We start from the raw sequence: 18,208 nt of genomic DNA on the forward strand, positions 1-18,208 counted from the left end.
CTTCTTCCAAACTCTCTTTTTTCCCCTGAGATCCATCCGTATAGAACACACATGGACAGATTAATTGTTTGTGTTTCTACCTAACATAGAGAAAGATGATATAAACATGTCTGCCAAATGTAATGAAGATGGATACTCTTCTTCACCGGTACTGTTTGAAGAAAATACACCTCTGATGGATAACCACCCTGAACAAAGAGATCAATCAATTGTCTTTGGAACTTCTGCAGAGGAAGTTGTGAAGGAAATTCGCTTTAGAATTGAGCAGAAAACTCAACTGACTGCTAGTGCAGGTATTCAGACACATATGAATAATAATAATGCTTTGTATTTCCAGAATGTCTCCTACTCTAATCTTAGAGGGCATTAATTAAGAAATCAGCATTGCCACAGTATTCTTGTGCCGCAAAGTAATTTGCTCTCTTTGCAAATCTGCAAAGACTATGACTTTCAAGTGTTTCAAGAAGTGATATAGCTATCAAAGACACTCTTGTTTTTTAATCATAGAAACAGTTACATCATTTTTTTGCTTCTTTCTTCTTGAAATATAAGTGGTGTGGAAGAATGGCCAGTGCACTCAGGAGTTAATCTTAGCACTGGTGGTTGTTGGTTTAGTGTTTCAAGTAAATTGTTTTCGTGAAATAGTGGTCATACTGAAATCTGTCAGTGGTTGCTAAATTGCTGTTAGTTTGAATATCAGATCCATATTGTTAATTATTTCTAACAGTTCTCCCCACTGTTCCTTGCTTAAGGCAATATCAAAATTCATTAAAAAATTAGTTCTCAGAGAAGTAAATATGTGTGGAAGTCAACAAACTATTCACTAGCTTTTTAATATGGATTATTCAAGTTTTATGTCATTTGACTTCAGGCAATCTACCTGTAAGTCTCAACTATTTTGATAATAATCTGGATTAGGTCACTAAAGGAACTGTATGCCCCTAGCCACTTAGTTTGATGCCGTCCAAACTGCTCTCCTAACCAGGTCAGTGAGGCATCAGGGAGTAATGAGCTTTATGAAGCAGATGTAGAAGGCCAAAGAAATGTCGAATGTAAGCAAACCTAAAGGAGCAGTAGTAGGAAGAAGCCAGATGAGACCGACCTCCCATGTGTGTTATCTCATGAGTGGTAGCAAAATTATTTTTGTTCTATTGAAATTTTGTCTTCTTAAGGAATAAGTTAGTGTTTAGAAAACAGACATAGCTTTTATAAGCACATCAGGGGTTTTAATCACAGAAACGAAAAATAGCTAGAAAGCTAATTGAAAAATACTGATAATCAGTAATAAATAGAATTACGTATACCTTCTTAAATAATTTTATCAGTAAGCGAATAAAAATTTAGTCCTCCAGGGGGGGTAGCGCAGAATAATTCTATTTTTCTTGCTAAACCAATTGCAGAGTTCATTTGTAAAAACAGTTACTTTGATAGAAAAGAGCAGATCCTCATCTCTACAAGTGTCAGTGAAATAAATGTGTGTTTCAAAAAGACTATGTAGCAGTGGTAGCCCACAAGATAATTTGGTACATTTTGTCAAAATTAGTTAAGTCTTTTTGCTGAAAAACAAGGAGAAAATATCTCCTCCTTATTTAGAATGCATTATAAGTGCTATTGTAAACATTTCCTTTTGTCTTACTATAATCACTATCATAAAGTCATTCAATCATGTAACTGATGTTATTTTTAAACACTTGGTATTTAACCTCTCATGACTGATTAGCGCGTGTTGTGTTACCCTGACTGTCTTAAAATAGTAGGTACACTTTATCTGGTGCATCCATTATATTTAATATACCACAAGTATTTATGTTCTCACATGTCTAATACAATTTTTTTTTCAGAATTGTAACAAATCTGATTATCAGTTATAGTCATTCTTTTTCATATGTTTAGTCTTTGCCAAACGTCTAGGCTACTCTTCAGCTTTTAAATATTGGACAGTTGAAATTAAATTGTCTTGTATTTTTTAAAAATAGGGGGTTTGTTTGTTTGTTTGTTTGTTTGTTTTTAAGGAATAGCACCGAATACAATGTTAGCAAAAATGTGCAGTGATCGTAATAAACCTAATGGGCAGTGCAGAATTGCTCCTGAGAGACAAGCAGTGTTAGACTTCCTGAAAGACTTGCCCATTAGAAAGGTAAGATATACCATGATATTTACCATGTAACCTTGTATGTTCCTTATGTTCTAAAAGCAAAATTTCTACTGAAGAAATATACTTTTCTAGGTAATCTGGCCAATTGTGTTTGGTTTAAATTGTTCTTGGTATTGGATCTACCATAATGATAGTTTCTATAATGATACTAACTATTTTTCAGGTGCCGGGTATAGGCAAAGTAACCGAGAAGATGTTAAAAGCCCTAGGAATTGTGACTTGCTCAGAACTTTACCAGCAGAGGGCACTGCTTTCTCTGCTTTTTTCAGAAGCATCTTGGCGTAATTTCTTGGATATTTCCCTTGGTTTGGGTTCAACACATTTGGAAAAGTATGTTTTGGGTTTTTTTTCTCCTGTGTTTATATGTTTCTAATTTTTTTCCTTATCTCACATACTGTGCATTTTAGAAATGTTTTATTGACAAACAAATATTATGAAAATTTGGCTTGTTTAATGTATTTCAAAAGGTCTCTGATACCTGTTATTATTATACTTATGGCTAAGATACACACAACAACTGAATATTAAAAAGGAAAAGTTTGTACAGCCATGTCTAGTATATGAAATCCAAAAAGTCTGTCAGAGAAGTTGTGCATCAAGTGTATATCAAGAAATCAAGTTGGTATCATTTAAAATAACCTCATAATTACTAAAACAGCTAAAGAGAAATGAGTTTTCCTAAGCAGAGGTGTTCAGTCCTGTTTTCTTTATAAAAACAATAGACATTCATTGTTTTTTATTTTTATCTGATTGTAACAAAAATTGCATTGCTATCTGATTTTCTCTGGTGGTAAATTGGCATATTTCTAATGAAAGAGACTGAAGTTTCTGTGTCTTCTATTGTGTATACGTACATATTTGCAATATCAACTTGTGAATTTGCTGGAGTAGAACTGAAGATTTTATAGCCTTCATATCTGTTTCTTTAAGATTCATACTACTTTAACGGCTTTTTAGCCTCCTGTGTAGAGAGGAGAAATAAGTCTTAGTAGTGAACTCGTCCTTTCAATAATATGTATCATTTCTAAACCTAACCTGGATATAAACATGGAACACGTGTTCTTAAAAAACCCCAGCATTTTGCTGTTTGTGTAAACAAGTCTTAATTTAGGATTGGCTTTCTTTTAAATATTCCTTCCATAAATATTTTTCTATGCTTCCCAAACTACTGAAATTATATTTAAAAACAGCATGACAGTGATTCAGTTTCATTAGAAGTTCCAAAGTGTTCTGTGCACTTCTGAAGGACCTATTCCATATTATTCCTGTTACATGTCTGGTAGTAATAGATCTTCCTGGGAAAGAACAAGCTAACAAACCAACCAACCAACAAAAAGAGCCCTAACACATCACCTTTAACATTGGCAATAATTTTGTGAGAAAGTAAAATTAATTCCTTAGATAAACAAATATTCAAATATGCATAGCATGTTCGGGATTTTAATAGCAGTGCTGTGCACTTACAGTGAGATGAGAAACCATAGGATTTGTAGTTAGTTTTGCTTTTAAATAAGACTCATTCCAATATGAGAGAGGAGTTTTGTTGGGGTTTTGGGTTCCTTTTACAAATTTTATTGACGTCTGTGGCTTATTTATGTCTTTATTACATCTACAGTAATTTAAGTTTTTAAAAAAAAAACATTATCTGTTTTGCATTCACTTAAACTTGATGTACAAGACGTGTAGAGAAAGTTAACATCCAGATTTTATAGACGGGGCTGCTGGTAGTTACTGAAGCATGACTGATTGTCTTGGAGTTTATTGGAATGATAACAGTTCTAGGTAAAGTGAGTGTAATAAATTGTCTTTCTTTTTAAAGGGATGGAGAAAGAAAAAGTATGAGCACTGAAAGGTACGCTTCTTCAACATTGAAAAAGCTACATTAATTACTAAACCTACTTAGTGACAAGTAGTGTATACTTTTCTTAGTCATATAATTTCATTGTGTATTTATGTGTTGGAAAACTGCATATACAACAAGCTCACTAAATCATATTCAAGCTTAAATTATTTATTTTCCTTGGGTTCAGAATATTATGGAGTTACTTCTGTCGGTTTGCATGTTCTCTTTTCTCATCATCTGATTCTCCTAATACCGTTAATACATCAAAGTGGTCTTTAAGCTGTGATATAGGGGGGAAATATATAAGGGCTTGAAGTTTCTTTTATATGTTCCAGTTTAATGTCAACATCAGTCTAGTAGCCTGCAGTGATACGCGTGGCAAGTATAGCGTAGGGTAGACTTGCAAAGCTGACAGTAATTTTGCATGGTTAACTAAAATTGGTTATGTTTCCTAACTTTTAAGTTTTTACCAGTGTAGAGTTCCTTAGGGTGGTGGTGTATGTAATTTCCAAAAGTTCATTTTTAAAAAAGGAAATACTGCAGGTAGAATCAGTAGAGCACCGCAATAATTATCCCTATCCTCACTTGTTGTCTCTTTTTAGAAAAGAAAAAAAGAAATTATTCCTTTTGCGACTTAATAGTTAAATCTCAAAGCTGGGCAGCTTATGTAAACCCCGTAAAGTTTAGTACCAGCGGAGCTGAGACATGTATGGCTGTAGTCTTGTGCTGGTTTGCAGGCAGACTGATAATCTGGGTAGCCTATTGTACCATTCTGCTTTTCTTCCTTCTTTTTTCCCTAAGGGAAACCATTTTAGACCAGAGATGTCAATGGGCTGCTGTAATCGTGAAACTAGTTTATATGGGAGTAAGAGATGGGCCTGAAAAAACATTCTCTCTGTCCCGCCCCTTCCAAACTTTGGACTTTTACAGCTTCCCAATTACTGCAGCATTGCAATGCTGTAAATCACTGCAGCATTGCCAGGATAACACGAGTTACTCCTTGGATAATGGCATGGGACCCCCAGTAAAATATCCACCCCATTACTTTGGCAGCATGCAAAAATTCTTAGGGGAACATGAATCATAATAGGGGATGACTTTTCAATATGATCAGGTAAACCTAATTATAACTCAGAGATGTGAAATCCAATGTAACTATAGGGACTTTACACTCATAAATAGAAGGCCTGGCTTGAAACAATGGATCTGTGAGACCATTCTAAAAGCATCTGGTGGCTTTAAGTTTTGCTTCCCACTTCTCTTAAAACCACTACTAACTGAAGGTTGCTTTTCCTCTCATGTTATTACTAAAAAGCAGATGCACAACAAAAATAATACTGTAATTTCCTTGCTCTAGCAAAGGCAGTTAGCAATGTTTTTGGCAGAAAGATAGCTTTTCCTCCTCTGTGGCTAGACATAATTACCCTAGCTGGCATCTTTTTCTTAGCATCTGCATTATTTATTTCTGATACTTGGCTCTGATATTGACTTTCTAATCCTTTCTTTCTTCTGATGTTACATAGCACTGTACAAACAAGATTAAATACAAATAACTTGGCTGCCTCCATAAATTCAGTTGGTGTTAGAATTCTCTCTTACAAATATTAAAGCATTAATGACCTTAAATCTGATACATTTTCAAAGAGCACATGAAAAATTGAAAGCCAAATTATTTCATTATTTGAAGGGCTTTGCAAACATTTTGAAACACATAAATGTGTAACAAATCTTTCTGTATAATCATATTAATGTCCATTTTTCCTTGAAGTAAACACTCAAACCTATATGACCTTCTGCTGATGTAGTTTTGTTTAACTGTACAAAAAATACTTTTAGAAGGCAGCCACTGAAGAGATTTTAGACTGCATACTGAAAAAAAGATTGTATCTTTATCTTAGAACATTCAGTGAAATGAACTCAGCAGAAGACCAGTACAGCTTGTGTCGAGAACTCTGCAGAGACCTTGCTCAAGACCTACAGAAAGAGGGACTTAAGGTATTTAGATTATTCTTTGTTTATTTGCAAAAAGACAACACTTCGCACTTAAAGTTATTAAATGCAACATTAGGGTGAATATTCTCAGCAGCGTCATACCATGCAATCTATCTTCAGAAGACTCCATTCTTTAATTGCAGGTGTTTAGAATGATTTAGTCAGCATTTTTATATTGTTCAGGTGGCTTTCTAATGATATGCATAGAAAACATTAAACTTATTAACTAAGCTATTTAGCGCATAGGCATTTTCTGCTAAAAGCAATGTTTATAAACAAATAATAGCACTGATTGTCTATGAGCTGTGCTTTGGTTAGTCATACACTACTAATGTATTTAAAACACTGTGTTTCTTTCACATATTCATACAGGATCCAGTCAATAGCCAGTAGAGTAGTTTAAGAAGTTCACATGTCCCAGACTTGCTGACAAGTTATTCATGCCATTCAGTGGTATGAATTGTAGGAAGAGTCTCTGTATTCCTTCTCCCCAAATTTCTGTTTAGCATATGGGAAGAACAGTTGATATTTTCTATGAAGGTCTTTATGGTAAAGCAAGGACTAACATTTAAGACCTAAAAGAATTAGTATTCTTCATCCATAAAAGATGGTTCTCAAAATATGATAGGTTTAAGGGAAATCATCAACTAAGAAGAACAAAGGGATAAGCTTACAAAGGCACCAGAACAACAGGTGTGCCATCTGTTTACATTTGGATGGACACACTAAATCACATAAATGGTTTGGAAGGTGTTGCTAGGGGAATATTTGTGCCAAACACAGAAGCTGTGTGTTGCTCTGATAGCATCATGCAGGAGGAAAGAAGTTCTCAGCAAATCCTTAATTGGATGTCACTTACATGTCCTTAGTAGTTTTCCCAGCAGAGGTAAGTTATCTTGCACTGAAAGTTTCCAAGTGACGAAATATTTTTTTGTAGACAGGGTAGAAGTTATGACTGTAGCCAGAGCAAAATCTATTGAACAGGCACTGGTGGCAGATGGTCTGCTGGGAACCATAGCCAAATGACCCAGTTCAGAGAATTTGACTTTGGCAGCAGTTTAGGAGCAAGTGCTGAATCTTGCAGATGAATTCTTGGCAGTCCCACAGTTTTGCCTATGGCTTTATGGCCCTTGTATAGATGCTACATAACAATTGTTTCTGTACTATATATGACATGCTTAACCTTTTTCTTTTTTTTCTTTTTTTTCTTTCTTTTTTTTTTTTTTTCCCTAGGGTAAAACTGTTACCTTGAAGCTAAAGAATGTGAACTTTGAAGTGAAAACAAGAGCTTCAACTGTGCTGTCTTCTGTTTCTACTGAGGAGGAAATATTTGCTGTTGCTAAAGACTTGTTAGGAACGGAAATTGATAGTGTTGCTCCTCACCCCTTACGGATAAGACTTATGGGTAAAGTATTTCAAACTCGATCTTATAATGTATCCAAGTAATAGATTGTACTTTAAAGTAAAATCTGTATAAATGGATTTATCCTTTCTTTGTTACCCTGGTAGTTTTTGCAAAGTGAAACAGTTGTAAAGTGCTGAATGGTGACTCAGGGTGTCTTAGTAATTTAGATTGTACTTTTCCTACCACCTGTTAGCCCTGGAACAACATAAAGATTGGCTAGAGAGTAGAATCTTAACACACAGCAGTGCTTAATTCTGCTGTCTTAAAAGAGCTTTTAAATCTGCTTTGCGTCACAGTAACAGGTCATTTCTGTCACTAACTTCTTTTAGAAACAAACGCTTTAAGTAAAAGTGCTTCTAGAATTGAAGATGTTATGGTCTGCAAGAAATTCAAAATTTCTGTTGAAAGTAAAATCAGTGTTTTGATTCTAAGACCTGTGTGTATCAGATGCTTATGTATTCTGCTTGGACCATTCAGTGATATCCAGAACTTATTGTCTATGGTATTAGAATGCACTGAAAATATATTTTGGTGGGAACACCATGAAAAACTCTCTTTCAGACTGAATTCTATATAACTGTATTAAGTTTATAGCCTCATGGTACAATCAGTTACAACTTCGTGGATATTGAAATTAATAATATGGTTGGGCACATGTTTGGGTCTGTACAGACCTTGTGATCCATTGTTAGCATTTGCAGGTAGTATAGCCTCCATTTAAAGATAAAATGCACTTTTATTGATTGGATGTACACATCAGAAGGTGTTAACTAAGAATTAATACTAAATTTTCATAAAATTGGTATTATAAGTTTGATTTTCATCATTAGGTGTACGAGTATCAGGATTTCTAAGTGAAGAAGAGAAGAAGTATCAACAAAAAAGCATTAAAAGTTTCTTAAAATCAGGAAGAGAAAATGGTTTTCTTGGGCTGCAGCCAGGGAAGTCCAACCAACAATATTTCACAAAAAGTTCAGAAGCATCTCCTAGAGGGAGTTTTTTTGATAAAAAGCGAGCTGCAAGGCAACTAAACAGTGAGAATCTTCGTCCAAATGAAACTGTAGGTGAGCAGCTCTTTCATGATCAGAAATCATCAGCAAATTTTGTGAAAGAAACTAAGAAAGTCACAGACGTACAGAATTCTAATCTGTGTAAGACCTTCACCTGCCCTGTTTGCTTTAAGGAGCAAAGCAGCAATAATTTGGAAGAGCTTAATAGGCATATTGATGAGTGCCTCAATGGGACTGTTGTTAAAGATGCCACGGAAATATCCAAGAATGACAATTCAAGAGAAAATACACTCAACTTTCTTCTGCACTTTGAAAATGAAAATGTTGATGAATGTCAAATAAATAAAACAGATCAACTAGCAGGAACAGACCAGTCTGCAAGTACATCTGACGACTCTGCTAGCAGTAGCACAGAAAAATTCACTCAGATAATACCTGATAAACCTCACAGAGAAAGACAGCCTAGCAATCTCAGTGATATTGCTAGAAACGTGTGTATGAAACAGTGTCTTTTCACCAAAAGAATTTCACAAGGCAAGGGAGACCATTTTGAAAAGACTGAACATACAGAAAAAAATAGTTCATCCTGTTTCTTTGAAGCCAAAGAAGACAGCATTCTTGTTTGTCCAGTTTGTAATTTACAACAGAAAACCACCAGTCTTGTGTCATTTAACAGACATGTGGATGTCTGCTTAAATAAAGGTCTTATCCAGGAGCTCACAGAGAAAAAAGATTTTCCTGCTAAGACTTCTAATACAGAAAATTCAAACAGAGTTGGTAAGTATCCACATTAGGATATATTTGATTATTCAAATTGTCTGCTTGTACCATTAAAATGATTTGGTAGTGGTATACTTGAACCTCAAAACAGGACACAGGGCTTTGAGATTTTTTCAACAAGTTAATTTGAGTAAGGCCTGTTTAAGGGTGAACATTTTACTTTAGAAAATATCAAATCAGTTTTCAGGAAAAACGAGATTTATGAATGTGGTGGAAATTAAATAGTGCATTCTCATTTTCCACAAGGGTGACATAGGAATTACTGCTTATTTCTGTAAATCGTATGTTTGCTACCCCCCAAGCATGTTTGGAAAAGTGTTTGTAAGGCCCCCAAGATTTAAGTGAGAATCAATGAAACCACCTTCATCTTGGATTGTTTCAGAGATTCAGTTGAGAGAAAAGTTCCATTATATAATGTGTTGGCAAAAACAGAGAGGTGGTGAACTAAAGCATAAAGGCAGGAATGTGCCTGTTTTACATCTAATAAAATATATCATGTAACTGCACCTGTAACATGTGAAAACAGTAGCTTATTTACTTAAGTAGTTTCTCGTTTTGAGGAAGAGTTAACCTGTGGCTAGATTAGAGGACATGTGCAGGTAGTTAAGTATCTGCTTGAAGTACCTTGTCCCTAATCTAACTTGGGAGATTTTTAAGAGGAAATTAAAATGCTGGTGTGTTAGAATTATCAAAACACAATTAAGGCTTACAGTATCAGTCTTTTTGCAGAGAAAATTTTATAAGCTGTATTGTTGCTACATGTGCACACAGGCTTTGTTTTAACTTAAAAACTCACTGTTGGCAAAGAGTCTTTCCCTCCTGCAGGATAAAGAAAATAATTTTGAACAACTGTCTTGAAAATCAACTGCATTACACTGAGGTATATCTGAAAACTACAACAAGATTCAGATTAGTCTCTTAGAGTTCAATAGGCTAAAGGCTTGGGTTTTTTTTCTTTTTAAAATGTTAATATAAATTACAGTTCTCGAACTGCACATAATAAAATGTTATCTGCTCCTTGAGACAGATTAAATTTGGTTATCTTAAAAAAAAGGGGGGGAGGGGGGTAAGAAAAGCTTTACCCAAACCTTCTCTTTTAAAAGTTCTGCCATTTATATGATTTCTATGTATATGATTTCTGAAGCATTCTTTATTGACAGAATTAATTTTGGTTGTTTCCAATTACTTTTCAGGAGGTTTAAGCAGAGGACAGCAGTGCACAAATCCATCACAAGGAACTAAAAGGTAGGGGTTTTCTGGAAATATTTAGTGTTGTAAAAGTTGTGTAGGTATGTATTGTGTATTTTTTCCTCTTACCATTTTTTTGTCTTTCTTTAACTTCAGGTCTGGACTAACAACTTCACAGTCAGTATCAAAAAAAGCCAAGTCGTGCAATTCCAAGCATACAATTGAAATGTTTTTTAAATGACTGTGTAACAACATATTCTATATGAAGTATTTCATAGTGTTTTATGACTGCAAATTAATCTAGCATTGGTGGTAGGATTCAGGTACCTGTTACTTTGGAGCCATTGCATGTCTGTGTAAAAAGAACATGATGTTTGAGGTAGAAGAGGAGCTACAGTTGAAGGTAATTTGGGTTTTTTTGAGAATAATGCTTTTTTTCCCCAGTTGTTTCTGAGAATCAAAATTCACTAGCACTTCAACTTTGTTGTTATTGAACGTGTGGAACTTTGTTAGAGTCACGAGCAGCCTCATGAATTCTCTCTGCTGTTCAACAAAGAGAACAGGGAGATTAGAGCTGCCTTTGAGCAAGCCTCTAGGGAGAGCTCCCTGGAAAGCAGGAATCATTAGCCAGGGTGCCGTGCTGTGCTTACTGAAGGCCCTCTTCTCACACCTGACCTGCCATCTTCTCTCTGTTGTTTGTATTGCCTCTGGTAGCCATAGTAGCTCAGGCTGACGCTTCCTTGGACAATTCAACACCAAATTTAATTGTGGTATTAGCTGTGTGATAACAAAGAAGATCCAAGTTGCTTGATTTCAAGCTTGATTGGTCTCACAGTTTCAAAGGAGAAGAACAAGAATTTAGAGCATAGTCAAGCTTTCGTTGTTGCCACTGAAAATCACTTCAGTTAGAGTTGATGGACCAACCCTGAAGGACTCATTGTGTTGAGATACAGGATGACTTCACTGATTTAAAAAATAAATCTGTTGATGAGAGAATTCCTCCAGGTTAGTCAGATAAATGCTGTTTGATCCTTGGCCTTTCCAAAGACACTGAGAACTTCAGTTGTCTTCACAATTGTGAAATGGTTAATGGTCAGTAGGACTAAACTTACTCTAAATGAAAGGTCTCATGGTGCAATAATAATATGAATGATGTGCAAATAAGATTCTGAATCTTCTTATTGTTTACCTGTCTCTTTAAAAATATTTTGTATTTCTGAATAACTGATATTTTATCAGTACATATGTGAAAGGAGGAAGTTGTGAAGTGCAGATATTTAAAATAGGCTGTTTAGGTTTTTTTCTGTTCACACCAAATTGCTTAAATGCATAAATTTTAATATAATTAAGTATTTATCAGGCAAATAATTTATGATGATAGCATATTTCTTATAAGTTATACAAACAATGTCAAACAATCCTCTATGAAATATAAATGGCTTTTTAATTGCAAAATCTTTAAAAGAAGCAGCTACTATAGAAGCATGTTTTGTTGTTTAGCTGTATTGAAAGTACTTCGGGGTTTGTTTGTTTTTTAAACAAGCAAATGTGTACCTGGTATGTCTCGGATGCTCAGGCTGAGTCCAGAATGTGCTTTTTGGTTTCCTGACTTGCTGAAATGATTTCACCATCTCTGCCTGCTCATCTGTTTGTTTGCCAGATGCCACAGTACCCAGAGCTCTGTCATTTGAATTCATGTCAGTGCTCCCTTATCTGCTTCGGACCAAATCAGCTGGACTAGTTCAGACTACGTGAGCTGACTCAGTTGACTTTTTCTAAACCAGGTCAATGAGCATTCAGCACGAGCTGTTCTGTTGACAGAGGTGGGAGCTGGAAGCTTTTGGTAGGAAAGACATAAAAGCAACTGAGGAAACAATGACTTAAGCTACTACTGCTGTTTAGAAAGTGAACACCTCTCCCTTTGATAGTTTGTATCTGTGTGATTCAATAAAGTGTAGAATCTAAGTATTACCTTGTCATGGTGTGTGTTTCTTTAAAATGCGCATTTTTACATATACATTACTTGCTACTTGAGGGGCTTGAACAAATGGCATTAGTTTGGTTTAGCCTCAGAATTTGTCTCACTATCTGTTTAAAAAAAGTGTCATAGAGTTAACAGAGTGTCATGAAGTTAACGCTGTGGAGTATGTTAGAAATGATGTGCAAATAAAACTCACAGTAGGATTCTAAAGCCAGGAATTATGTCTTTTGAGATGTATGTAGAAGTATACCGTCTGGAAAGGTGATTCTGTGAGTTTACAGAAGGTGGTCGGTGAGATTATATTAATGTTTTCCATGTAAACTATTTACTGCAATGCAAAACAGAAGCTTTTTTTTTCCCCTGTTCCTTATACTTTCTCATACCACATTTATTACAAATATTAAATTACTGTTTTTATCTGAAGGCAGCTTTCAGTACATGATCGAGTATTGTCATAAACATCTGTGATACAATTTTTCATCTCATTCCTTATAGTAAGCATAAGAAGCGTAAGACTTTGTTTTGCATTTTTCTCAGTGTGTGTGTTATATAATTGACCTTAACTTAAAGTCTGTTTTCATTAGCATCTGGAAATTTCTTTATAGCTGTGTTTAACTTCATGTATAAACTATTCCTTATGTGTGAGACATTCTGCACTCAGTATATCCACAGTTCTGAAGCATGTGAATGAGTTAGGTTGACAGCCAATGAGAACTTTTGTGTAGTGTAAGTTTCTCTCTTGTTTAAGGTAGATATACACATTATCTTGAATTCCTCTTTTAGTTATGAATCATAGAGAAAAAGGATGACATTTCTGTGATCTTCATGTTCTTCTCTCCACCATTTCTGAAGAAAGGAATGCAGGTGGCGTATGCCTGGCCACAAAGCATTTATCTGTAAGGAGGATGTTTGGCAGAAGTGGGACAGCCATAGAGATGCCCCCATAAGAACAGGACTTGCTTGAGTTTATCTTGTCTTATCACTACACAAAAATTTAGGCTGTAGAATAGTATTTTCCTATTGAATGTGCTTGTTTCTATCTGTAGTAATATCTTTATTTACTTTTGAGTTTTGAGATATCTTGCCTACAGAGTGTCTTGCTGTGGCTGTACGTCATGGTGACCAATTGTGGTTATTGGTTGTCTGGCCTGAGTGTCTCAAAATTTCTAGAAACATTTCTGTTGGGAATATAGAAATACTTTGGCTTATGCTGTTTTGTTCTTAGAGTTGCTGATATTCCACTTTGAAATGTCAGTAACAGGCAGGAACATCAGCAGGGCAGAGTTGGGGCTTGAATTGGTCAACCTGTAGCTTGATCCATGTTGGAATCATTTTGAGGGATGGTTTATCACATCTCTGCCTCTCTTTCTCACATTGTAGTATGCAGATCCAAGCAAAAGGTTGGAGCCATCAAAAATCATAGAATCATAGGATGTTTTGGGTTGGAAGAAACCATAAAGATCACCTAGTTCCAGCTCCCCTGCCATGGGCAGGGACACCTCCCACTAGACCAGGTTGCTCAAAGCCCCATCCAGCCTGGCCTTGAACGCCTCCAGGGATGGGGCATCCATGACCTCCCTGGGCAACCTGTTCCAGTGCCTCACCACCCGCACAGTAAAGAGTTTCTTGCTAATATCTCATCCAAATCTCCCCTCTTTCAGTTTAAAACCGTTACCCCTTGTCCTATCGTTACACTCCTTGATAAATAGTCCCTCCCCCTCTCTCCTACAGGTACTAGAAGGCCATTATAAGGTCTCTCCAGAGTCTTCTCTTCTCCAGGCTGAACAGTCCCAGCTCTCTCAGCCTGTCTTCATAGGAGAGGTGCTCCAGCCTTCTGATCATCATCATGGCCCTCTGCTGGACTCACTCCAACAGGTCCTTGTCCGTCCTGTGTTGAGGACTCCAGAGCTGGACATAGTACTCCAGGGGGGATCTCACCAGATGTCTCCAGTAGGGGGGTAGAATCACTTCCCTTGCCTGCAGTCCACATTTCTTTTGATGTGGCCCAGGATGTGGTTGGATTTCTGGGCTGCCAGCACATTTTGCCAGCTCGTTGAGCTTCTCATCCACCAACACCCCTAAGTCCTTCTCCTCAGGGCTGCTCTCCAACCATTCTCCACCCAGCCTGTATTTGTGCTTGGGATTGTGCTGACCCAGGTGCAGGACCTTGCACTTGGCCTGGTTGAACTTCATGAGTTTTGCAACGGGCCTGTCTCTCAACCCTGTCCAGGTCCATATGCCTTCAAGCAAGCCTAGAGAGCAATCTTCAGGTGCCTCAGTTTGTTGGTCAGCTGATGCTCAGGGGATCTCTGCCCTGTCTTTTCTGATTGCTGGTCGTGTACGTGAGCACCTGTTGAGACTGACCTCTCTGTTTCATTGTTCTAATTAGACTCATAAGCAAAGGCAAGTGGCAACAGGTAGCTGTAAACCATAAGGCATGAGGGGGGAGGATGACAATTCATGCACCATGGGATTCAGAAACCTGCGAAGCTTCATACTTTCAATAAAAATACACAGCTTAATACAGATTAATACATGGTTTAATAAAAACAGTACTCACTACGTACAGAACATAATTTTTGCTTGTTCCTCTTTCTTCTTTATTCAACATGCTTTTGTGTTATCTTTTTTCTTTACATTGTTTCTACTTGTTTATGTATTTATTACTACTGATATTTTACATGTTTAAAAAGTGCTCTGAGTTCTGGTGGAGAGAGCACTCTGTTAAGGCAAGTGAAGAAGACGTTTCAGTACTCCCTTGCTCTGCGTTTGTTCTGGATCCTGTATCTGTGTTGGTTTCTGCATCAGCCTTTTGTGCAGGCCACTGGGGCCGTTTGGAAGAGTCAAGACTGCGGGAAGTGGTTAGAGAATGTGGTAAACTGTGTGAAGCTTTAGCACATAAGGTGTAATTGTACAGGCGAAATTACGTAAGAGAGGAGGGACATGCTGTGAGGTAGTAGTGCATGACAGTAATTAGAACTGGAAACTAAGAGCTGATGTTTCTAGACTGTATGTAGAATCAGGGAATTGTCAGAGTTGGAAGGGACCTCTAGAGATCATCTGGTCCAACTCCCCTGCTAAAGCAGGAATGCCCAGAGCACATCACTCAGGACTGCATCCAGGCGGGTCTTGAAGATCTCCAGAGAAGGGGACTCCATGACCTCCCTGGGCAGCCTGTTCCAGGGCTCTGTCGCCCTCACCCTAAAGAAGTTTTTTCTCATATTTGAATGGAACTTTCTATGTTCCAGCTTGAGCCCGTTGCCCCTTGTCCTATCGCTGGAAACCACTGAAAAGAGTCCGGCTCCATCATCCTTCAACTCACCCTTTAGATACTTACACACATAAATAAGGTCTCCCCTCAGTCTTCGCATGTCCAGGCTAAAGAGTCCCAGCTCCTTGAGCCTTTCCTCGTAAGGGAGGTGCTCCAATCCCTTAATCATCTTTGTAGTCCTACGCTGGACTCTCTCCAGTAGTTCCCTGTCCCTCTTGAACTGGGGAGCCCAGAACTGGACGCACTATTCCAGTTGTGGCCTCACCAGTGCAGAGTAGAGGGGGAGAATGACCTCCCTCGACCTTCTGGCCACACTCTTTCCTATGCAGCCCAGGATTCCACTGGCCCTCTTGGCAACAAGGGCACATTGCTGGCGCGTGGAAAGTGTGCTATCTACCAGGACTCCCACATCTTTCTCCTCAGTAGTGCTTCCCAGAAGATCCATCCCTAACCTGTATTGGTGCCTGGGGTTCTTCCTCCCCAGGTGCAGGACCCTACACTTTTCCTTGTTGAACCTCATTAGGTTCTTCTCTGCCAGCTCTCCAGCCTGTCCAGGTCATGCTGGATGGTGGCACAGCCCTCTGGGGTGTCAGCCAGCCCTCCTAATTTGGTATCATCAGCAAACTTGGATGAGAATACACTCTGTCCCCTTGTCCAGGTCATTTATGAATATGTTGAACAGGACTGGGCTGAGTATTGACCCGTGACGGACACCACTGGTCACAGGCCTCCAACTTGACCCCACTCCATTAATTAGAACACTCTGAGTCCTGTCACACAACCAGGACTCAATCCATCTCACTGCCCCCTCATCTATCCCACACTTCCTTAATTTTCTAATGAGGATGTTATGGGAAACAGTGTCAAAAGCCTTGCTGAAGTCAAGGTAGATGACATCTGCTGCTCTCCCTTCATCTAGCCAACCAGTTACAACATCATAGAAGTCTATCAGATTGGTCAAGCATGATTTACCCTTGGTAAATCCGTGTTGACCAATACCGATAACTTCTTGATCTTCAATGTGTTTGGAGATGACGTCCAGCATGAGCCACTCCATTACTTTCCCTGGGACAGAGGTGAGACTAATTGGCCTGTAGTTCCCTGGGTCCTCCTTCTTACCCTTTTTGTGGACTGGTGTGGTATTTCCCTTCCTCCAGTCCTCAGGCACTTCTCCTGTTCTCCAAGATATCTCAAAAATGATAGACTGTGGCTTAGCAATAACATCCACCAGTTCTCTCAGCACTTGTGGGTGCATCCCATCAGGGCCCATGGACTTGTGGATGTCCAGTTTGGCCAAGTGGTCTCTAACCCAGTCCTCCCCAACAGAGGGGGAGTCTTCCTCTCTCCAGACCCTCTCCCTTGCCTCCAGGGTCTGGAATTCATGAGGGCCAGCTTTGGCAGTGAAGACCGAAGCAAAGAAGGCATTCAGCAACTCCACCTTCTCTGTGTCTTCCACCACCAAAGCATCCACCTCATTCATCAGCGGGCCCACATTTTCCCTGGCCTTCCTTTTTTTATTGATATATTGAAAAAAGCCCTTCTTATTATCTTTAACTGTTGTTGCCAAGTTAAGTTCTCCTTGGACTTTTGCCCTTCTAATTCTTCTACAGCATATCTTTGCTACACCTTGGTATTGTTTGTAAGTAGCCGACCCCCTTTTCCAGAGACTGTAGACCTTCCTCTTCTCCCTGAGGTCCAGCCAAAGAAGGCTGGCCTTCTTCTCTGACGGTTCATCTTACGGGACCTGGGGATGGCTTTTGAGAGTTCCTCCCTGAAGTATGACCAACCTTTCTGGGCACCTTTGCCTTCAGGACTGTCTCCCAAGGGACACTCTCAATCATTCTCCTGAACAGGCCAAAGTCTGCCTTATGGAAGTCCAAGGTGGCAGTTCTGCTGGCTCTCTGACTTGTTTCTGCAAGAATTGAAAACTCTATGATTTCATGATCACTCTGCCCGAGACGACCTTCAACCTTTACGTCCCCCATGATACCTTCTCTGTTAACAAGCAGCAGGTCTAGTAGGGCGCTTTCCCTGGTTGGTTTGCTCACCAGCTGTGTTAGGAAGCTGTCTTCCACACACTCTAGGAACCTCCAGGACTGTTCCCTCTCTGCTGTGTTATATTTCCAGCAGATGTCTGGGAAGTTGAAGTCCCCCACAAGAACAAGGGTGAGTGATTGTGAGAGCTCTGCCAGTTGCTGATAGAATATTTCATCAGCTACTACATCCTGGTTTGGGGGTCTGTAATAAACTCCCACCATGATATCTGCCTTGTTGGCCTTCCCCTTGATTCTAACCCATAAACACTCTACCTGTCACTTCCATTATTAAGTTCTATGCATTCAAATGTGTTTCTAACATAGAGGGCAACCCCACCACATCTCCTTCCTTGTCTATCCCTTCTGAAGAGTTGGTAGCCGTCGATAACAGCACTCCAGTTGTGTGTGTCTTCCCACCATGTTTGTTATTGGCAACAATATCATAGTTTTCCTGCTGTACAATGGCCTCCAGCTCCGCCTGTTTGTTGCCCATGCTGCGTGCATTTGTGTAGAAGCACATAAGCTGGGCTAATTTTCCTGACTCTTT

At 38.4% G+C, this 18,208-nt stretch overlaps 1 protein-coding gene across 1 annotated transcript in view; it reads left to right on the forward strand.

The window, feature by feature from the left end:
- Positions 1–12,344, forward strand: part of POLK (polymerase (DNA directed) kappa) — a 44,036-nt gene extending 31,692 nt beyond the window's left edge. The window contains exons 7-15 of the mRNA XM_014965059.1: positions 90–293; positions 2,013–2,137; positions 2,319–2,485; positions 3,975–4,007; positions 5,897–5,993; positions 7,224–7,395; positions 8,226–9,182; positions 10,379–10,430; positions 10,530–12,344. Of these exons, the coding sequence (XP_014820545.1) occupies positions 90–293; positions 2,013–2,137; positions 2,319–2,485; positions 3,975–4,007; positions 5,897–5,993; positions 7,224–7,395; positions 8,226–9,182; positions 10,379–10,430; positions 10,530–10,614 (1,892 nt within the window). The 3' untranslated portion in view covers positions 10,615–12,344. The remainder of the gene's footprint in view (positions 1–89; positions 294–2,012; positions 2,138–2,318; positions 2,486–3,974; positions 4,008–5,896; positions 5,994–7,223; positions 7,396–8,225; positions 9,183–10,378; positions 10,431–10,529) is intronic.
- The last annotated feature ends 5,864 nt before the right edge of the window (positions 12,345–18,208 follow it).

The sequence above is a fragment of the Calidris pugnax genome, unplaced genomic scaffold, assembly GCF_001431845.1.
Source record: "Calidris pugnax isolate Ruff unplaced genomic scaffold, ASM143184v1 scaffold273, whole genome shotgun sequence".
Taxonomy (NCBI): Eukaryota; Metazoa; Chordata; class Aves; order Charadriiformes; family Scolopacidae; genus Calidris; species Calidris pugnax.